This window comes from Diceros bicornis, chromosome 2, assembly GCF_020826845.1.
Source record: "Diceros bicornis minor isolate mBicDic1 chromosome 2, mDicBic1.mat.cur, whole genome shotgun sequence".
Taxonomy (NCBI): Eukaryota; Metazoa; Chordata; class Mammalia; order Perissodactyla; family Rhinocerotidae; genus Diceros; species Diceros bicornis.
The window spans coordinates 17,384,450-17,407,830 of NC_080741.1; the positions used below are offsets into that span (position 1 = coordinate 17,384,450).

A 23,381-nucleotide genomic window follows, 5' to 3' on the forward strand; every position below is an offset into this window, starting at 1 on the left:
AATTATGCACTTATTTGTGTACATGTCTGATTAATGTCCTCTTTCCTCATTAAATCGTGAGTGATGTGAGAACAGAAATGATGTCTCTTTTTGATCATGATTGTGTCCCTAGCTTGTGATCCAATATTGGCACACAGTAGATGCTCAATAAATATTTTTCAGGTGAATCAATTGTAATTTTTGAAACAAATTGTTTAATCAGAAAACATTATAATTTTCTCTATTTTTAATAAAAGGCAAAACGTGGAGGAATAATATGATACATATGGTGAGGCAGGTAAACATATGACTGTGAAAGATCCTGAAAGCTGTTAGGTCTAGGAGTTTATAAGCATTATCATTTAGAAGAAACACAAAATCACAACAAATGATCTAAATAATGTGTACAGAAAAATAATTAGGGAATATTTTATCTAAGGCATATACAAATTGTATATTTTGCTCACATCATTATTTAGGTGACTCCAGGGTCATTAAAATGTGAGTCCTTCCAAAGGTGGGAATAGATTCCACTCAAAATCCAAATTCTGTATGTGCATGTTTTGGAAGCTGATAAACTGATTTTAAATTGCACTTAAAGAAAAGATATCTGAGAATAGTCAAGAAATTTTTTTTTAAGAAGAATGAAAGATAACTTACTTTACCCAAACAGTAAAACTTTTGCTAAAATTATTATAATCAGAACAATACAGATAGTAAAACTTTCCCCAAAGTTATTATAATCAAAACAATATGGTTGGGCACAAGAATAAATAAATAGATCAATGGAGCAGAACCGAAAATCAAAACATAGTTCATATAAAGAACTTAATATATGACAAGAATGACATGTGATTCAATAAAAAATGGATAATATATTTAATAAGTGGTGTTCCATAATTATGTCTTCACCTGGATGAAACAGGGTAAGAATATACGTCCTAATACATATTCAAAAGCAACTTCGGTGCAGTCTATACAGAAACTGAAATAACGTACATCTGAAATTTACACAATGTTATAAGCCAATATGACCTCAATTAAAAAAATAAAAGCAAATTTGAGAACAGCCCTGGGACCTATCAACAAGAAAACAGGTAAATAAACTATAGAACACTACAATAAATAGGAGCAAATTACTGCAGCACGCACAACATGAATGAATCTCACAAACAGGATGCTAAGTGAAAGCAGCCAGACGCATAGAGCACACGCTGTATGATTCCACTTATGTGAGGTTCTATAACAGGCAAAACAAACCTATGGTGGAAAAAAAAATCAGAACAGTGGTTACCTCTGGGGTGGGGTGGGGGTGAGAACTGACTGGGAAGGGACATGCAGGAACTTCCTGTGTGATGACATTGTTCTATATCTGCATAGGAGTTTGGGTTACACAGTTATATGCATTTGTTAAAACTGTAAATGTACACTTAAGACTCATGCCTTTCCTTTTATGCAAATTTTATCTTAAATTATCTTATTTTATTCAATTTTTATTAAATTATTTTATCTTAAAATTCTATCAAATTCTTTGTATGCTTGAAATTTTTCAAAATAAAATCTTGAGAAAAATAAATAAAGTTCAGCTGTGCTAAATATTTAAATATAGAACAAAAGCCTGAATAAAATAGTAAGGGAAAAAAAGCATCTTATAACCTTGGAGTGAAGAGAACCTTTAAAACAAACCAGAAAAGCCAGGAAGACATAGAGAAAAAGGTAGATATTTTTGACTAAATGAATATTAACCACTTTTGCAAGCCAAAGGATATCATAAACAATATCAAAAGATCAGTTGTATTCTTGTGAATACAAAAAAGAATTGTACTTTTTGGACAAAAAAAGGGGGAGAGGGAACTAATTGTATCATATTTGGCAGACAAAGGGTTAACATCACTAATATAAAAAAACTTTCTGTAAATTTCTAAGAAACCAGCAAACAACTCAGTAGAAAAATAGGTAAAAACACGTATAGACAATTAACAGAAGAGGAAACGTGAATCCCAGTAACTGTGTAAAAAGACAGTAATATCTCTAGCAGCCAGTTGAAAGTGTAAATGAAAACAAAATGAGGTCTCATTTTTCATCTTTGGATTAGCAAATTTGTAAAGATTGATCACTTCCAGTGCTGGTGAGGATGTTGGAAGATGCACCGTACATTCCTGGTGGAGTGTGAAAGTTTACAAACTTTTGGCACAGCAGGACAACCTGACAGTAAGAAAGCCCAAGAGACACACAGGACACAGAGTAACAGGCATAGTATGATCCCATTTTTATAAAATAAAAAGTTCAAATTTTTGAACAGAGAGAAAAATATGAAAGGAGACACATTTAACTGAAATTAGTGCTTCAGGACAGGGGTTGGTAAACAGCGCCAAATCTGGCTGGTCATCTGGTTTCTTACAGCCGGGGAGCTAAGAATGGTGTTTGTGTCTTTTTAAAGGGTTACATTTTAAATGGTTATATAATTAACTACATAATATCCTTTATTTTGCCTCTGGGCCAGCAAAGCCTAAAATACTTAGTATATGGCCCTTTAGCAAAAGTTTACCAACTCCTTCTTCAAAGGAATTGCAGTTTCTTAGTTATTCTTTTTCTCCTCTCTGTATTGTTTTGATTTTTATAATAATCATGTACTACTTTTGCAAGTTTAAAGAATATAGGTGGGTAGGAAATCAATCACTTTGGATGCTGCTGGGAATGGACGTAGGAAGACAAAAGGAAACCCTGAGGCTAGTTAGGGAGCTGCTGTAGCAGCCCAGGCGAAAGAGAGTGGTGCTTTGGAAGAGGGTGGGGCACTAGAGATGGAAAGAAGGAGGAGGTTTTATAGGAACCTATAGGAGTGGCTGAGGGATTGCACAGGGATGGTGAAGCACAGAGAGATATCAAGGCTGATTCCCAGGTGTCGGTCATTGGTTGAGTGGTGCAACTACTGAGATGGAGAAACTGGCAAGGGGAAACTGGAGAGTAAGTCAAGAGCTCTGTTTTGGACCTGTGGAAGTTCTAAATGGCATTGTGTGAACTAGGCAGTTGGACACAGATGATTAGAGCTGCTTGGGCTGTGGAGGGGGAGGCTGAGCAGAAATACAAATTTAAGAGTATTCATCATGTAGATGGTACTTAAGGCTATCTGGAAGCAATGGAGAGGGAGAAGAGAAGGGGATCAAGAGTCTACCTGGCAGCACAGTGCCCAACCCAACCAGAGCCTGCTCCCTGCTGACAGCTGTCTTTTATGCCATGTCCAACTGTTTGGATTCCTCCAAATCATCTGTTCCAAAATGTCCTCTTCCCATTGACCAAAGAACACCATGGCTTCAGAGTAGACACCGACCCTTCCTCACAGCCTGTGCCCAAATTCTTGTCCGGACAACCAGCTATTATTGTTTCTCTTGGATGGATGGTCCACCTAGCACCTGAATCCCCCAGTGGAGAGATGAGTTCAGGTCCCAGGCCCTCCCAGTCTGCCCTGCTATGGGTCCCCAGCCATGTGCAGCCACCTTTATTCATGCCACACTTTCACGTGAGAACACCAAGAAGGACTTACCAAGGAGCTGGTGTAGGTGGGATCTGAGGTGTCATCCTGGAGATAGCGGGAAAGGCCAAAGTCGGACACCTTGCACACCAGGTTACTATTGACCAGAATGTTCCTAGCAGCCAGGTCCCGGTGTACATAGTTCATCTCGGCCAGGTACTTCATGCCCGCAGCGATGCCCCTGAGCATCCCTACCAGCTGGATCACTGTGAACTGTCCATCATTTTGCTGTGGTAAGACACAAAGGGCATCAAGATCAAGATGGGCTTCAGTGGTTAGATAGAAGACGAGGTGCCACGGCCCACTGCTGGGCCTCTGTCAGGGCCTCTGTCAGTGCCAGGCCAAGCCATTCACTGCCTCCTCCCTCCCCGACTTCCATCCTTACCCCTCTCCTTGCTCTCTTCTCCTTGCCAAGCCCTGTCGATTTCATCTCCAAATTACATCTCAAACCCATCCACTCATCTCTGTCTCCACTGCCATCATTCTAACCAAGTCATTGTCATCCATCACCTGTAACTGCTGCCCCCCCCCCAATCCATTCCCTACATGGGAGCTAGAGCCATCTTTGTAAGACATAAATCAGGTCACGTCACTCCCTGGCTAAAGCTCTGTAACAGCCTCGCATCGTATTAAGGGAAAGCTCCAAACTCCTTAGCATGGCCCACGACACCCCATGGGATCAACTACTGCCTCATCTTATGCCACTTCATCCCTCACTCCTGTGCTAAAGCCACAGTGACTGGCGACCTTTCAATCCTTTCCCAAGCCAAGCTCTTTTTGCCTTAGGGCCCTCACACATGCCATTCCCTCTGCTTTTTCCCCACAATCCATACCTACCTGACCCTCTACTTAAATGTCGTGTGCTCAGAAATGATGTCTCTGTACCCAGTGCCCTCTCCCAACTATAATTAGCACTTTCTTACTACTATCTTTCAGTGCACGCTCTTATTTTTCTTCTCAGCACATATCACAAGTTTTAGTTGCACGTGTGTGTGTGCATGCAAGCATATATGTGTGTGTCTGCATATCTGTCTGTCTCTGCAGCTTAACTCCAAGCTCTCTGAGACAAGAACTCTCTCTCCTGTGGTCACCACAGTATTCCCAGTGCTGAAAACTTTAATGTAGATAGAAAAAGCTCAATAAACACACGCTGAGTGAATGACCGGTATATCACTTCCTGTTTCCAGAAATAAATGTTTAAGGTGTCTCCTTGAGTGCTACCAGGGCTGTCAGCCTTGACATGGGGATAACCACACCCACCTCATAGGGATCAGAGGTCAGGGGAAGTGCACACCGAGTGTCCAGCACGTGGACCCTCCTAGTGTATGGGAGCTGCAGCTGCTCCTCCTCATGCCGACCTGAAGTGCTGCCTTCTCTCCAATCACAGTTTCTTGCAGGGATGCCCTCCTTGACGTTTAGACAACAGACTTCAGTGAATGAATCTGTGCCTTCCTCCTGCCTCCCCAAAGCCCCTGGGTCTTGGCTCTGCACACACTGGTTAGATCAGTGGACCCTGGGCCGTGCTGTGGAGAACACCTTTTCCCATCTAGTCCAGCCCCAGCTGCTCACCAAAGAGCCATGAGTTGTATTCTGTAAGTAGAGCATGGCCCAGGCATTGAAACGCTCTGATTGAAGGAGAGTCGAGAGGAGGCGAGACACCCTGAGTTTAGTCCAGTTACTGCTGAACCCCGGCCCTGGGCAAGGCAGTCACTCGCTCTGCCCCAGTGTTCCCGCGTGAAATGCAGAAAGCGTAAATAGCGTGAGGAGCTCTCATGTATTGAGCACCTACTGTATGTGAGATGGCACACAATGCACTCACATGCATTATCTCACTTAAATGTGTATGGACACATCGTTTATGCATGTGCTCTGGCAAAAGCATTTTCTATGCAAAAATAAGTGAGGAAAAATAAAAGAGCTGTTATAAAAATACTCTGTTTATTAGAGAAAACACCAACAATTGAAAATTCTAACAATGGTAGCATGAATTATTGAAGACTCTATTCCTCATGCAAGATTGAAAGCCTGGGTATGTGTTCCAAGGTTATGCCCTCCGCTCACTGAATGAGTAGAGCGAACTGACACTCCCTCCACTCCTTCCTGAGGCCCCTGCCAGAGGAGGACCCCAAACACACTGGAATTGACACACCCTAAACTCCAGGCTGTGTCTCACTCAAACCTTAACCACCTCCAACCTGCCCAGAAGCCTTTCCCCGCAATATTTTCTTCTAACCAACTCCAAAAGAAAGTTCAGAGCTGCTTTTTGGAAACTGACGGGTTTTCAGCACAAAGTGCCCATCTGCGAGAGCTGGATGTTCCGTGAGTGACTCGAATCTTCCTTCTCACTAATTAACTTCAATCAACACCTCCTCAAGAAGTCAGCCAGGCTTTCCCCAGCACCATTCATTTCCTCTAAGTTGGTTTCTGGGGATCTGCCTCCCCAGGAAGTCATCATGCAACTTCTGTATATTAGAAAATGCATCTCAGCTGCAACAAGGGTCATGTTTTTTTCCATTCATTTTATTTCCCCTTTGTAAGTGTAGGCAACAATGTGGTTAAAAGGAGTATCTCCCTAAAGAAACCCACTTGTAGATAGATGTTGGAGGGGCACTGGTGGTGATTAAACAACTTTGAGATGAGCAGTGCTGAAAGCATGGGAAGCTGTGTGTCTATGCCTCTACTTTAAGTCATTCAAGACTTCATAGAGCTGCTTTACTGTCTGATTTGTTTTAATATTTAGGTCAGTCATCCTTTCAGTTTCTGGAGTCAACAAAGGCCAAGAAGTGGTTAAAAGTCAAGGCTTTGGAGCCCCATAGACCAGGCTGGATCCAGGCTCTGCTGCTCACTGGCCGCACACCGTTGGGCAAGTTATTTAACCTCCAGAGCAGAGATTCCCACATCCATAAAATAAGAATGTAGTGTCCATTCTTCATAGGATTTTGGTGAGGTTAAATGAGATAATATGTGTGAAAGGGTTTAGCTCAGTGCCCCACGAATACTAAGACGCAGCAGCGATCGCTGGTATTATCAGCAAGGCCATATGTCTCACAAATCAGCTCTCCCATGTACCTCAGATGCCTGCTGAGAAAGACAGAGGACACCTGGGGCCAGAGCTGTGGGTTCCTCATAGCTTCCTGGGTGTGTGGGGGAGGCATCCTAGGATCATCACCCAGGGAGAACCTAGTTCACAATGCATTCTGAGCTCAACAGGTTGGCATCTGTAATAGCGCCCCCACTCCAATGTAGCAATGGATGATCAGGACCTAATGATGCAGACCTGAAGCTTGGCTCAATTAATCAACAAACACTGATTTCTTCCATTACTTGACTTTTGAAAGGCAAGTCATACTTTATAGAATATCTTTTGATCCTTAAAACTGGCCCGGTGGAGTAGGCAAGGCAGGCAACAGCATACTGTTTTTATAGAGAAGCTAAAGGAAGTCCAGAAAGTTTATGTGATCAGCCTGAAATCACTCGTGTGGTTTTGACTTATAAGAATCTAGGTCCAGACCAGCAAATTGCTTCTCCACTGACATTCCATCTCTGATCAATTGGTAATGGCTGCCTCAAATGCTGTGTGGAGAAGAAGGCTATGTATACAAGCTTTGCAGGAATGAGCCATGATTGATTAATGATGTCTGCCATGGCCATAGAAATAGAAAGTAGAGACATGTGTACCACAGATATGCTACTCTTATCTGAATCTTTTAACTGCTGTCCAGTGCCTTTTCCATTGAATATGCTGACTCTGCAATGGACAACACATTTTCTTCAGGATCTGCAGGGGAATCACATACCATGATAAAACAGGGTTATGCCTGGTGTGTTCATAGTCTTGGTAAAACTTAAAGATATGAACATATTAAGATCTTCTGATATGTTCAAATGTTTTATGTCTAGTTCATTGGTATAACTCTCCAAGAAGAACTTCCAGAGATATGAACATTAGCACACAAACAAGACAGAAAGAAAAAACAGATTTCTTAGTGACTTTGGGAAAGGCTCTGAGCACACGGTAAAAACACAGTATAGACAAGAAATACAGGCAGGCCGGGGTGGAGTGACTTAAACTTTCTTCCCTTCATGAAGTGCTTTCTGCTGAAATTGCTTTTCTGAAAATTCACCTAAGCCACTTGCTGGCCCTTTTATTAGACAGGAAGGATTTAGGTATTTCAACTTTCATTGACAAACCCACTTCAGGAAATGAAACCCTTATTTGATTTGTTTGAAGAGAATGAATCATAGGGGTTTTTTTAACCGAAAGAGACCTTTCAAGATCATCCAGCTCAATGCCTTTATAGATTGGGAAATTGAGTTAACAGATTTGCTCAAGGCCACAGGGTGACTCATAGCAGAGCCCAAAGCAGACCCTTGGTCTGAGGACTTCCAATCTGGTGCTCTCTTCCTGACATCTGGGTTGCTGTCGTCCAGCTTCAGCCCATGAATGAGCTTCCCTGATGAGAAACGTCTCCTTTTGACACTGCTCAGTGACTTCCAAGAGTCTTCCAGTTACGACCATCTGTGAATGAACCAGCAGCAACCACAAGGCCACACTTTAGGCACGGAGGCCTCATGGAGCCCATCGACTTTCTTGGCTAAGGCATGGAACATTGATGAGGGCGTCAGGGGTTGTTCCTAAGATTATAGAAGGGCCACCAGATTAAGTCCCCTGAATTTGAATGCCAAGAAGGAAATATTTAATTATGGATTGGGATGCTACATAATCCATGGCATAGACATTTTAAAAAACGGATAATAACGAACCTACTGAATGTGTGGTTGAAGAATAATGGTGTTTCCAATCCCTCCGGAATGTGAGGGATTCTAAGTCCTGTAATGAGAGAGGAGCAGTAAGGGGACTATGAGGAGCTATGTCCGCTGTGCTCACGGGATCCCAGATGCCCAGAGCCTCTCAGACACTGACCCAGCGCTGGAGCTGCGGCCACTCTCCAAACTCTCCACGTCTGGTGTGAAAGGACCAGTTGGAGGGAAGGAAACAGTTGCACAGATTGAGGACTAACCCTTTTCCTTTCTTCTCTGAATGGTGATCCTAAAATTATACCACCTCCCAGAAGATGGACCCTGCAGAACTGAACTGATGACCTACTTCTCGATTTTATCAAGCAGCAGATACATCAATTAATGTTGCTATGCTCCAGGGTTTGGTAGTAAGGCTGAAATTAGATTTTATAGATTACCTGCCTCCATGCCGTGCGAGGAGTCAGAAACGCTTCATTTCCCCTCTCCTCCTGGTACCGCCTGCTCCCGTCGCTCTTTTCTTGCCATCCTTTCTCTTCTGTTTTCCCAGGCTCCTCTCTCGCCTCTGGCTTTTCTATCACCACCTGGGTCTTATCATCATGAAAAATACTGCTGTCCAACAGGCCCCCGTGTCCTGGGCCCCGAATGGAAACAGCCCCATGCAGAGCAACGGTGTGGGGTTTTGATTTTCCGCAGGCTCCTGAGAATGAATCTCTGCTTGCCTGCATGTTCCAGGAAGAGAGTCTGATCATGTTGTGAGTCTTCTGTCAAGTACAGTCAGGAGACTTGTAGAAAATAAATGACTCTTGAAAGGGTCTGGAGGCTGGTTCCAGAAAATACTTTTTATTCTAACATTGTCTCCTATTTACTTTTATTTGGCTGTCTTCATGAGATCCATGAGCATGAATGAATGCCCCCAGGAAAGCATGGTCCGTATCCTGTTCTGATATGAGAGGTCTGGCGACAAGGACAAGAGACTATGTACACTGAAGATGACATTTCTCCTGCCACTCCTGAATGGTTATTCATGTCTTTCATTCAACTAGCATTTACCAAGTTCCCATTGTGCTAGGTAGTGGGGTTTCAAAATACAAGGCATAACCCATATGTTCAAGGAGGCTGAACCAGGCAAAGTATGCGGGCCCCATAGTCTACATCATTGTCCCTCCACCCCATCAAAAGAACGCACTGCTGCCTAATGACCCAGACAAAGCAAAAAGTGTGTGCTCACCCTGCAAAGGTAGCTTCAGTTTGTGCAAATGCAGCCTCTGTACAAGTCCCCCAGCCAACCCTCCACACTGCAGCCCCTAAGCTCTGCCTCTGAGCTTTGGAGCCACCATGCAGCTGCTGACAGATTACCAAATAGGCCATGCTTACATTGGCCTTTGACTACATTGTTCCATTGTCCTATCAGCTACCTGCCCGCTCCCCCGCCTGTCTGGCAAATTCCTCATTCTCCAACATCAGATAAATTCTCTCTCCTCTTTGAAGCCTTCCCTGGCTTCCCCAGGAAGAGTTCTTCGTTATGTGATACCTCTGTACTCCATGCAGGGAAACAAAAAAGCATAATCTTGGCAGATGATTGCTGGAAGCTTTGGGTACTAAGGTCCTTGGGGGCAGGGACCTCTGTGGCATGTTGCATTCTCTAAGATGTACATAAGAGGATTTCCCATCCCTTATGTGTAAGAAGACATCAGATTGCTGTCCCCCATCAAAATGTGGGGCCTGTGTCCTCTGCTTGAATCTGGGTGGGCCGGTCACTCTGGTTGAACAATGCTGTGTGACTTTTCAGGCTAGGTTACAAAACTGATACAGCTTCCAACTTCTCTTCTTGGGGTGCTTGTTCTTGGGACCCAGCTTGCTGTGAGGAAGCCCCAGCAGGCCACGTGGAGAGATGCCAGCTGGCACCCAGCATCAATCATGATACAGATGAGTAAACACGCCTTTAGATGATTCTAGGCCTCAGCCCTTGAGCTGCCCCAGCTGACAACACGTGGAGCAGAGATGTCCCCAATGAGCCCTGCCCAAATTGTAGACTCATGAGGAAGACAAATCGTTGTTGTGCTAAGCCCCTAAAGTCTTGGGGTGATTTGTTACACAGCATTAGAGCAATGTCTCTTTCATCTCGGTAGGCCCAGCCCCCAGCACAGGGCGTGACCAGAGCAGTCACTCCATGATGTTTCAATGACTGGCTATACACATGGTCCTTTGATCTGCAGCCACAGCTACTGTTTGGTAGCTTTGGTGACGTGTGTAGCCTGCTCCTTGGTATTACCCCGAAGTCCTTACTCAGAAGGCCCTGCCCCACTCTTTGATGCTGCCCCCTGAACCCTCTGCTCTCAGGATCCCCAGCAGCCCCCAGCTGAGCCTTTGGTCCCAGGCAGGCGTTGCTCCCCAGTCTATGCTCAGTCAGCTTCCACCCCCCAGACATCAGCATCGTGGCCCTTCTCATTCACCCCTTCCCTGGGTAGCTCTGTGGTGCCCCTAGAAATGACAGCGGTTCCATTGTGGCTCCAGTGGACATGTTCTGACAATGATCTTTTACAGTTCTCCCAGCCACAGGCCTTGAGGTATCCCCATCTCTGCTGCAGGTTGGTTGGGAGTCACAATTCTTCATCAAGCCCAGAAAAGACTTGTGGACACTTGCAACACAGTCTTCCCCTTTCCTGCCCACAAGTGCCTCCTCAGAGGGCAGGTGGCCCAGGCCCAAAGAAAGGGCAATCTGTTTTATCTCTGAGCTGCAAATGAAGAGAGCTGGCTGGGAGAGCAGCTGCACTGGGGGAAAGGCAGAGATGGCCACTGGAGTCTATGTGATCTCTGTGATTCACACAGATGCCGATGGCCATTCTCCGCCTTCCTCTATACATTCTTATTCATCCAACAAGCACTTGTCAAGGCCCTACTCCATGCCATCCTCCTACTGAGGGGTCCTCAAGCTCTGCTTTGTTCTTTCCTTTTAGCAACAAATCTGTTAACCTAGCTAACATCTCCAGCACTGCCCACATTTCATCGGGCGATTCCTGGATGGTGGGTTATCCTGACACGGACACTTCTCCCCAGCCATTGTTCCCCAGCATCCACCAGTGCTCATACCATCCATGCCCCTGAGCTGCTCTTACCCTGAGGAAAGAATCCAGAGCGCCATTCTCCATGAACTCTGTGATGATCATGACCGGCCTACTCTTGGTGACCACGCCCTCCAGGCGAATGATGTTGGGATGGTCGAACTGGCCCATGATGCTCGCCTCACTCAAGAAGTCCCGACGCTGCTTCTCCGAGTACCCAGCCTTCAGTGTCTTGATGGCGACGTAGATTTCCCTCTTGCCTGGAAGTTTCAAACGCCCCTTGTACACCTCTCCAAACTCTCCTGCAACAAGAATGCAATTATTACCCTCCTCCCTCTCAGTCTGTGGAACCATAAGGGGGGGCAGCTGATCGAGAACAGCAGTGCTCAAAATGGAATTGTGATTAAAGTGGCAGAGATGGAAACAGTGTTCTCTCATTGTAACTATGATGTCTCAGCTCTAATCATTTCATGGCAAACACACTAGGAATACTAAAATACGTTCCTTACCTTGGTTCTTAGAAAGAGTTCGGGTAACTGAAGTGGAATTTCACAATATACATGAGTTTGTTTTTCCCCATGTTTGGTTTTTCACTTGTGTCCCAGCTGAATAATTGAAATGAAACGGTCAGTTTCACAGAAACTGGCAGAATCATAATTCATTTTTAGCAGAGCCTGGTGCAAGAATGTCCAAGGGCTAGGGGACGTGTTCAGGTACTTAAGTCCTCTGAATGAGATATATAGCGTTTATGTTCCTACATTGCCCTGAAAGCCTTTGTGTCTATTAGGTCCCCCAGAAAGCAGACAGTGAGAAGTTAGGGACGTTAGCAGACACTGTGCAGGATAAAAGGGGGAGGAAGCAGGATTGGCCAGAGTCTCAGATCACGATGGACATTATGAAAAGAAAGGAGGAAGCGGGGACAGACATGGAGAGCCCCAGACGGCAATGAAGACCTGGCTGATGCAGACATGACAGTCTCATCAGCCCAATGGGGAGTTCCAGAGTAAAGAGCATCCATTCCGGAAAGGCCTGGGCCCTAGCATCCTGCGTGCTCAGTCACCGGCTGGGGCTGCTGGGAAGAGCTAAGCCTCTGCTGGAAAGCTGAGGCAGAGTCTGAAGGCGCTGCAGCTGGAGGGTGGCAGCTGCCTACACTTCTGGCAGTTGAACAGCAAGTGGTTTTCCCAAGCAAACATGAGCTGCATGCACACCTCCACGGGTGCCACAGCATTTAAACATTTCTGCAGCAAAATCACCAAGAGTAAAAACAACTCTGGTGACACTATTTCATAGCTGCTTAAAAAAATCTGTTGAATCTTGTTAAACGTACTTTCAAGTTATGATCTAACTTGGTTTTGTAACTTCCAGTTCTTTCCCATGAAGCAGTTTAGTATCTACTTGTAAGCGCATCACCGAAATGTGTGACAGAGGCTCAGGCCTTCAGGAAAAACATGGCTTTCTGCTGGGAAAACTTTCTTTTACACTTTCAGCTTCTGGGAGAAAATGATGGAGCAAATTGAACAATCAGATAAATGACTGGCCGTATTAGAAAAGCAAGTTAACATCTCCTCTGTGATTTAGTTGGGAGCCTCTTGTGTTTTCTGCTGCAAAAAAGATTGGAAGGGAGCTCCACGAAAGGCCTTTTCATGCAAAACTGCTCCAGCGTCAATGGAACTTGTTAGAATCTAGGGCTGGAGCAAAGGTTGGCTTAAGCACCATTGGGAAGATTTCAACACGGACTTTACAATCCTAAGACATATATCATGTGTAACATGGGTTTTGACATTTAATCACATGCTGCTTTGATGAACTGCTTGAGGTCAGACCGAGTCTCACTCACGTTTGTAACTTGTGCACCCCACTGCAGTGCCTGGCACGTGGTAGGCATGCCAGTAGAAGTTGGGGTGGCATATTTATTATTATTTGTTTGACTTTTGCTTTGCCTACTCTTGGGTTATAAATTGCTGGAGACTCTATCCCTGCTTTATTCAAAAGAAGTAGAAGTAGCAGTATTTAAATTTTTATAAAAAACTGTTTACTGCGGCATCTTCTTCCACAGCCAAACACCACGTGACCATAACCAGGGAATGGCTGGAAACAGCACAGCCATCCTGCAGAACGCTGTGAGCTATGGAAGACTAACAGACGAGTGATGCAGACTGACTTCAAAAGATGCCCACTTATATCGTTAAATGAAGAAGACGAGAAAAGCAAGTTACAGAACGTGATATGTAGTATGTGCCCATGTGGGGGTGTGTGTGCAAAAGAAAAATGATGGAAAAATCCATATCAAATTTATTTTTAACTTCAAATTATTTTTAAAAATGGTTACACTAGAAGGGTGGGAATAAGACTGGGGAAGTACAGATTAGCAAAGTTAATTTAGTTACTTTTATGTTGTTTAAATTGTTACAATAAGCATTACTTTTGTAGTTCAAATGAGTAAAATTTAAAGAAAAGTACTGAACGACAGGGACCCATCATATGTGTGTGTGTATGTATATGTATGTATGTTTACACATGTATCCTGGATACATGTGTAAACATACATGTGTATAGATCCATTTATACATGTGTGTACGTGTATATGTGTGCATGTATATGTATATATGTATGTATGTATATATGTATGTATGTATATATGTATGTATACACATACACACACATATGTGTGTATGTGTATATAGATGGAATCCATCCCTCTGACACCCTGACCTAGTATGTATTCAATAACCATGAGCTCAACGAATATAAATTGCATATTTGATAAGTATAGTAATGGGAGAATATTGGTTAGTATTTCTTCCTTGTTGTCATAATAATGAGTTCTATTTCTCTTAGTAAAAAGTGACAGTTGAGAGTTGAGGGGAAATGTATGCTAATATTTCTTCATGGAGGAGACAGGACGCCAATATTTACTGACCACCTACTGTGTGCCAGGCCTGTGCTAGGCCCTTTGCATGTCATGTCACTAATCCTCACAGCACCCTCGTGGGCTGGGTATTATTATGCCCATTTTATTAATAAGGAAACTGAGGCACAAAGAAAACATACCCACACCCCACAGCTGTAAGGCAGAGCCAGGGTTGTGGTCCATGCCCATCCCTTTTCCTGCCACACCGCCTCTCAGTAGGTGTGTGCAGTTAGCAGTGTCACAGGGAGCCGAGCTGTATGGATGTGAAGTCACAATCGGGACCACTGCACCCCAATTGTGCAGGTCCCAACAGTTCATATGCTGCTACTGTCACAGCAACTCAGCAGCCCGGGACCAGCAAACGCAGTGGGACTGTCTCATAGGCAAATGTCATATTCATCGAAAGTCCTTGCCTGGGAGTCAGGTGGGATCAGAATATTTAGGAATCATAATATTCATCAGTTTCTACGCATGAGTGTGTGGAGTTTAGAAAGTGCTCCAGGTGAATCTGATGTCCCCCACAACGTACACATAAACACCCCAGTTGAGGACTTCTCTTCTATACCAGTGGTTCCCAAAGTTGGCTGCCAACCGCAATCAGCTGGGAAGCTTTACAAAGGACACAGGCCTGGGTCCCACCTCTAGGAATTCCGATTAGTTGCTCTGGGTGCAGCCTGGGCATGGAAATATTTAAAAGCTACCCGCAGGATCAGCTTCATAATTTGAAGGGTCTGGTGCAAAATGAAAATGTAAGACTCCCTGTTCAAAAATTAAGAATTTCAAGACTATGACAGCAGAACATTAAACTAAGTGTGGGCCCTTCTGATCATGGGGCTCAGGGCAACAGCACTGGTCACAGGCCCATGAAGCCAGGCATGGCTGCCCAGGTGGTTCTGATGTGCAGCCAAAGCTGAGAACCACGGGCCTAAACTACCCAAGCATATTTCAAATGGATTAGGGAGCTGGCAATGGACCTGGAGTACCTGGAATTTATCTCCACCCCTTTGAATTCTTTTGAAAGCCATGCTTGCATACGGGCTGCCTCTCCCGTACAGGGCCTGACACAGTGTTGGCTTTATAGACGTGAGTAGAGAGAAAGAAGAGAAGAAGGAAGGAAGAAACAACAAAGGTGCGGCTTTGAAAAATTCTAGCTATCACATTACAAAATTCTGTGCATCACATTACCTTCCTAATCGACAAACGCTATCTCATTGTTTAATCTTTGTGCTGACTGGTCTTCACGTGCAACGCTTCTAATGCTTTAGCGTAAAATTACATCCTCTGTAGGGTCTCACAGTATCATTTTTAAAAATTATAAAATAAAAGCGTGCTCTCCTGAAAGGATCTTTAGGGTGGCGAAACCACTCTATATGAAACTGTAGTGGTGGATACATGTCGTTATACATTTGCCCAAACCCCTAGACTGTATAACACCAAGAGTGAACCCTAACACAAACTGTGGACTTTGGGTGATAATGATGTGTCAATGTAGGCCCATCGATTGTAACAAATGTACCACTCTGGTGAGGGATTGATAATGGGAGAGGCTATGTATGTGTGGAGTATGGGGGTACATGGGAAATCGCTGTACCTTCTGCTCAATTTTGCTGTGAACCTAAAATTGCTCTAAAAAATAGTCTTAAAAAAAGTGCTTTCCTTGGGCGGGGAGAGACGGCTTTGCAGTCGGTCACCGTGGTGGTAGCAGCATTACTATTCTCAGAAATCCGCTCCGCAATCACTGGAAAGTGGTAGCTTAAAGAACAGTGATTCTGTGAAAACAGCCCTTTCCTGTCTCGCAAAGAAATGACTTCATATTCTCCAAGCCCAGAGGTTTTCAAAGCGCCAATTGCAAAGGAAGTCACTTAATCCATAGTCCTTCCTCGGAGGCTGCGTTCCACCCTGTAGTTAGTGGCCCCAGTGCAGTCGGGAGAAATTGGTGGCAGTGGAGGAAGAAGCTCACGTCTACACCAGCCCCACCACTTGACTTAGGGCAGGGCACTTCTCCAGCCTCAGCGTTCTCAGCTCTTTACAATCAAAAGAAATGATCGGTGGAGGGCCTTCCTAACAGGGTGTGGCATCTATGAGAAACCACTTTGTAAACTACAAACATGTGGGTGGTGATTTAAAGAAGACAAGCTGGGAAAGGGGAATCATGGGGGAAAGTGGGGGGTGGGCACTGGAAGAGATAATGGGGGAAGGAGGTTTCTGCAGCCTAGTGGGACCTGAAGGAGGCTGATCCAGCCACAGCAGGGCTTTTGGTCAGGGGTACTGGGGAAGTCCCACTGCTGCATCTGGGCATGGAGGGTGTCCCCAGGTAAGCCCGGAGTACTGAAGTCAGGGGGCTCTGGAGCTCTAGCACCTCCACAGCCTCATAGGGAGTGGGAGTCAATGGGCCGTTATTAGTAACAAGCAGAAAACCAAGGCCTTGTGTCACTTATGATCTAAGAACTACTGTCACCTATGATCCTTGACTTCAGGCTTGTACACTATTCTCGAGAGACTGTTTTTGCTTTTTTGACAACTTTTCTGTAATTAGGGCCAGAATTGTGGTGCTTTGATTTGCCCTGATCTGAACACTAAAGAGCTTCCTTTTACATGAGCTCCAAATCATGGCTGTACGGTTTTCGTTTTTTGAATAAAAATTCATAACACCTAAAAAACCGTTTCAACAAATGCAGCATTAACATTATATTTAAAATAGATGTTTACAGGAAACGACTGGGTAGTGGTTGCGGCTGATTTTACGCAGATCCTGTACTGACAGTAATTGCAGCCAGCCTAATGTGGGTCTGGCTGGACTTTGATTGGCAGTATCCTTGCAGCTGGCCTTGGAGTTTCTCCTACAGAAAAACTTCCCCTTGGCTAGGACCCAGCTCCAGCTTCGGGGCAGTTTGCTGGCCAGTGGCTCTCAGTGGTGGTTCTCCAAGTGTGGTTCCTGCCCAACAGCATCAGCATCACCTGGGAATTTGTTAGAAATGCAGATTCTTGAGCCCTACCTGGACCTACTGGATCCGGAAGATCAGTAGTTTAGGTTTTAACACGCTTCCAGGGGATTCAGACGCCTGGCTCAAATTTGAGAACCACTGCCCTCAAGGCTGTCAGCTGAGGGTAATTTAGCCAGTTCCTGTGACTGTCCTCCCAGACAGCTGTTGAAATTATTCCCTACAAGTTTCAGCTCCTTGCCAGATCCTCTCTCCTACCTTCCCTGACAAAATGAGGAAGAGAGAAAAGTGGTTCAGCAGCATTAAATGCCTCAACTATTATATATAAAATCAGAAGGAAAGAATTTTCAATTTTTGAAAATGAAACATCCAACCTGCCAGCAGGTATTTCGAGCAGTAGCTGTTGGCTATGTGCAGCGCAGATCTACACACAATTACACTCTTTTTTTTAGCAGCATTTTGAAGTCACAAACTGCCTTGGGGGAAAAAAAGGGAATGCAGAGCTTCTAGTTACTAATTCAAGCTTCCACCAGAAAAGAAACTTTTAAAGAATAAATTTCAACTAGATTTTAAAGTATGGTTTCCAGCAAGTTTTATCACACTAGCCTGTGCAAGGTAAATGAGTTACAGCTAAACCAGGGATAGTCAAACTGTGGCAGGCATTCCACCACCTCCTGACCCTGCACCCAAGACAGACATTACTAATTGATAACAACCCTGTTCCTTCTTCTCAGCAGAGTTCCCCAGGTACCCATTACCAGGCTACTGGAGCTGGCAAATGAGATGGAACCTGCTTAACAGCCATGGTGTCCATAATACCTAATACCTAGATGGTGAGAGCAAACTGGTTTTCTCTTTTCTTGTAGCTGTTTGTGGTCCTTAACCAACTGCATACCTATAAATCACTTATTATTTTCATAATATAAGCAAGCACATATAATTAAAAATGCTAAATATCTTGGTTCTCAGTTGTTGTCCTTCTTAAGGCGGATAACTGATCATACTAGAAGTGGAGGACTGGAGGATGGGACCAGGGTATTCTAGGAAGAAAATGCTCTCCCCAGGGATTGTGGGGCATCTTTGCAGCACCACCACAGGGGAATACTGAATTCTAGGACAGTATCATCATTCCCAGCAAAGAAGCTTGGGCATTCCAAACTGCTAGATAGAGTTTGCCATCAGAAGCAATGTCCCTGTACACTCAGCTGCTCTTTTCCTGAAGTGGCAGGTAGTGTGGGGGTGACATTCACCAGACCCAGATCAGCTGTGTCTGGGTTTCAATTCTTGGTCTACCACTAACTCAACTAATAGCACGACCTTCAGTAGGCTATCCTCTGAATGTTGAATTCCTCACCAGTTTAAGCACACACACACATACACACAAACTTTAACTCACAGGCCTATTATGAGGGTTAACTGAGACAATGCTTGTAAAGTAGGTACACGGTGAGTATTCAGTACATGCCCACTATTTTAATTATAATTACTGAAGACATCTATTTGATTTCCTCTTCTAGAAACCCTTCCTGCTGTGACTCCTACTCAGTGTGAGGCTACCCTTATGCTGCCCACCCCCACTCCGAATGAGCTGCCAGGTGGTCTTTCTACCGTATCACCTCCAAGAAACTCATCCTCTTCTTCAAAGAGAGAAATGCTGGCCCCATTCCCATCCATACTCATCACATAGCTCCTCACCCAGCCCTCTCACTGGAAGCCTCCTTCTCCCTCACAATAAGCCATCTGTGGAAATGCTGAATTGGCAGATGATGGAGTCAGAGGAGGATGTATTTATTAAATAAAATACAATTGGCATGTCTTCTCCTGGATGACAGCTTCTGGTGACACCTCTACCTACATTTTCATGCACTTGACAGTCACGCTCAGGGCTGCTGCATATAGTATATAGGTTACACACTGTATAACCCAGCAGTGCCATTCATACTGTAGGGCCCAATCATACATGGCAGCCCTGGTTCCTGTTCTGGGTGAGTCTACTGACCACACTGATCACAATTAGCCAATGCATTGGAGTGGATCTGAGAGATGACTCCTATTAGTCAGACTCATGGTTACAAAGAGCTGATATTCTCCAAAGACACCAGATGGCCAGCTGCCCTCTCTAAAGAGATTTCAGTTATTCCCATTATCCACAGGGAGGAGACGAAGGGTCAGCCTTCCTTCATTCGACTGGGCCACTTTCAGATCACTAAATGACTCATGACCTTACTCCACCTCTCTCTAGCTTTTCCATTCTCTCAAACTCTACCCAGTTCTCCAAATTTTTATCCATGTTATGTTTTTACCCCAAGGATCCACTTTCATTCAACCATATGCAACAAATACTTAATTGAGCACCTGAGTGCTGCACATCAGGCTAGGCATGGGACTAACAAAAACATTTCTATTCCCTCGCTCGCATGGAACTTTGAGCTTGGTGATGAAAGACAGGCACTAAAAAATAATTGCGTAATGATCGATGAGTTAATTATAACTCAGTCTTCTTTGATGATATCACACCTGGCTCATAGTTATTGTTTTTTATTCCTTTGTTCAACGTCCTCAACAACTTTAGAAGAAGTGTTGGCAGTTGATGCAATTCTTCAACCTCACAGTTTCTAGATTTTACTCTATTGGCCTTTACTCACATGCACAACCACCACTGCCCACACCCTGGGGACCAGGCAGCCTTCTTCTTTCTTCAAGGTTTTAACCCGATGCCCTTCTTTTCTGCCCACAACCTCCATGCCATGTGTCCCTCGACTCCAATCACCAAGCCCACTAGTCACTCCATTAACCACATTTGGATACATTCTGGTTTAGACCAGTTTAGGTACTTCAGCGCAGCCTGCCTTACCACCCATGATCCCAGTATTAGCCATCTCAAACCTTCTCTGCGTTTCCAAGCAAAGCTCCATAACTGGTCTCCATGCCTCCGAGGTCTTACCCATCATTTTCCATCACCCCCTTCCAGTCCAATCCAAACACAGCATCTATCAGATTCATCTCCACAGAACCTCATTCCTATCACCCACCCTGCTTAGAAACCTACAGGAGCTCATCACTTTCTGTAGGATATAATCCATACCACAGTCTCTGGGTCTCTAGGCCTCAGCTTGATTCTCCAGACTTGATGCTTGATACCCTCAGGAAACCCCTCCCCAGCAACCTCTTTCCTCCCTGTTCTCAGGATGTGCCCCACAGAGTGTCAGCCCATCCAAAGCCTCCACATCCTCAGGGGGCCCCAGGTCCCTCTTCCCTGGGTCTTCCCTGCCATCAGGCCTCTCCTCCATCTCCAAGGCTCCACGTTCCTTGGGCCCCTGTCTTAGCTTTCAATCACCTACCCCCTCTCACAGAGTGGCATTGTGTCTGTGTTAGATAATAACCCGTGCTGGGCAGGGACTGTTAGGCATTGAGTGTATTTTCCAGCATCTACCACTGTAACAGGCACAAAATCAATGTTTAATGAATGAGGATATTCTTGAACTCTTAACTTAATCCCTCCTGCAACAAACACAGCCCTCTCCTCTGGCTCTATACCCAGCAGGCATATGTTCCTCTGCAACCTCTTTGAAATAGCCTTGCACATTCTGGAAGGCTGGGGTGTGCTGGTAAGTGTTCAAATACCAGCTCTCCAGAAAACAAAGGAACAAATACTCGTTATTTGTAGCATCTGCCTATTTCCATGGTGTACATCCTCCTACCATAGTTGATGTCAAGCTATCAATGTGGCGTCGCTGAACAGGAGGCTGAAAAGAGATGCAAACAGCTGGTTCTTGCAAGCTAGCGCAAGCTGGCTCCCGCATACCACTGCTGGAAGGTTATATTAATTTTCCTCCTTAAATCATTTAATTTTCCTCTACTGTCTCATTCTCCAATGAGTTTCCCCAAAACATACTTTTTCTACTAGTTTTCATCCTCGAAAGTGCAGGCCAAATGTTATCTCCTTTGTGAAGAGAACAAGGGTCTGGACACTGCTCTGTGTTGGGCCATGGTATTGTGGATGCTGTAAAATTGTGAACAGTTACTGGCCTGTCTCCCACTAAGGCTGTCAGACCTGTGAGGGGGAGAGCTGTTTGTTCCTCTCTGGAAGTCCACATCCAGCATGCAAGAAGTACCCAATGAGAGCTTGTTGAGGGAAGGAAGGAAGGAAACAACAAATGAAAGAGGGATAAATGACTTCTGTTTCTTCTTTTCATGTTTTGGTAGCATTTTTCAACCCAGTTTTTGCCCCCTGCTCCAAATCTGCCCGTGGCTAAGACAAATATTGCCAATTACACTATATAGATCTTACCTTACAAAATTCTTTTTTTTTAAAACTCAACCTTCACATTTGCTCTTTTAGCACAAAATGAAGTCAGTCTCAGTGATCTCAGTGAGGCAGGGTGTGGGAGAAGCAAGAATGGTGACAGAGGAGAAAAAAAACTGGAGAGGGTAGAAAGATTGATTCCAGCCTCGAGTGTCTTCTGTTAAAATTGCATCAGGTTACACTTAGTGAATCAGTGCCTGCAGGGATTAGCTCTGGGATTTCTGAATCGCGAGGAGATGGGTGTTTAGGAGCAGGTGGTCAGCAGCAACTAGGCAGAGGTCTTTATCCCATGCTGCTGGGAGTCTGATACACTGCTAAATGTATCAATCCCTCCCGGTACCATGTGAGCCCAGAGAGGACTAAGCCTTCTCTGAGCAGAATGCACAAACACAGCAGCATGAGCAAAGGCTACACAACAATGAAGGTGAAGGATGGAGCAGGGCCATCAATTGTTCCTTTATAGGCATCCAGCAGTTGGTGAGCTCACCCCAAATCATAACTCCCCAGCAGGGTTATACAGTGAGAAGGCTCTTTACTTCTCCCCTGACAAAGGCAGGAGCGGGCTGATGTGTGCTCTCTGGGATGAAATGCAGGCCAGAACACATTGCTCTAAGTACATGATGTAAATAACAACATTAAAATCACTAGCACCGTTACCACATGACACAACAACAATTAATAATGTGGAGAAACAGGGTGCAGGACTGAAAGCCCACCTCCCCAACACTCTTTCAAGTTTACTGGAGAAATCAGAGCCCCTAAGAGTAATCTAATTTATCTGGTATCCAGCCTTCCAAGGCATGATCCTTAACCATATCAGCATCTAAGGAGGAAGAAAAAATTATCTGCACAGAAGTGAAAGTCGTGGTTCAGTAACATATTTAATGAAAGTCAATGGGAAATATGTATAGACTCATGTGGATCAGATTTTGGTCAGCCGGCTGGAACTCCTGAGGGGTTCGCGGGAAGAGAGTGCAGTGTGTCCCGACAGAGAGAGTCCCAGCACCCACCACAGTGATACCATGAGGTTAGAGCTCTTTAAGAGAAAAAACAGAGCGTGAAAATGGTGGCCTAATGGAGCAAGCTTTCAAATGTGATTTCCAATTTCACAAATGGCTTTTTGACCCCTCAGTGCATTAAGAGAGGCAGTGAATGGAAGAACGATGACTTCCCCTTTAAAGATAATATATGAAGTGGCTGTCTGTAAGACTTTGACTAAACATATTTTATTGAGTTAAAATATTATTGGAAGAGGCAACCCAATGGCTCTCCAAATATTGATATAAATAAAGCACTTCTAGACATAGAAGTTAAAAAGAAGACTACAGCATAGGAGTGAAGAGAGCTTGAACAATGGCTAAAAAGCATTGAAGAAGAAGAAAAGACAAAAAATTTTGTAGAAGAAAATAAAAGCAGAAAAGAGGACACAACAAATACATCTTTTAAGAAGATTCAAAAGAGGCAACAGAGAAGACAGTAAAGAGATGAGTTATAAAGTAATGATATTTTGGGATATTTTACTCACTTACATTAATAAGGCTGAGTCTATTGCCAGTTTGACTCAACTACCCATCCATTAAAGAAAGATGAAAATTCTAGATTGGTCCTTAGGTAGGATTTCCTGAAAGCATGTCAGAGAGGCAGTTAGCTCTCTGCTGGCCTGGGTTTCTATTCCAACGCAGTAAGATGGATGAGACCACACATGTTTCTTGGGAGTGAAATTTGTCTTGTGTTATCATCCATATCATAGATCTTTTGTGGAAAATATGGCTATGGATGGGTTTTCCTCTGGAAGCAGTGGTTCCTCTTCAATTCCTCAGGGTCTATCTCCAAATGCACGTATTTGGGAAAAGGAGAACTGAAAGTATGAGAAGAAATCTTGGCCCAAAGC

The 23,381-nt window shown here is 44.3% G+C and overlaps 1 protein-coding gene across 1 annotated transcript in view; it reads right to left on the reverse strand.

Moving 5' to 3' along the window:
- Window positions 1-23,381, reverse strand: part of EPHB1 (EPH receptor B1) — a 137,303-nt gene that overhangs the window by 44,150 nt on the left and 69,772 nt on the right. The window contains exons 8-9 of the mRNA XM_058550348.1: window positions 11,386-11,633; window positions 3,521-3,736 (exon numbers count right to left, since the gene is read on the reverse strand). Coding sequence (XP_058406331.1) covers window positions 3,521-3,736; window positions 11,386-11,633 — 464 coding nt within the window. The remainder of the gene's footprint in view (window positions 1-3,520; window positions 3,737-11,385; window positions 11,634-23,381) is intronic.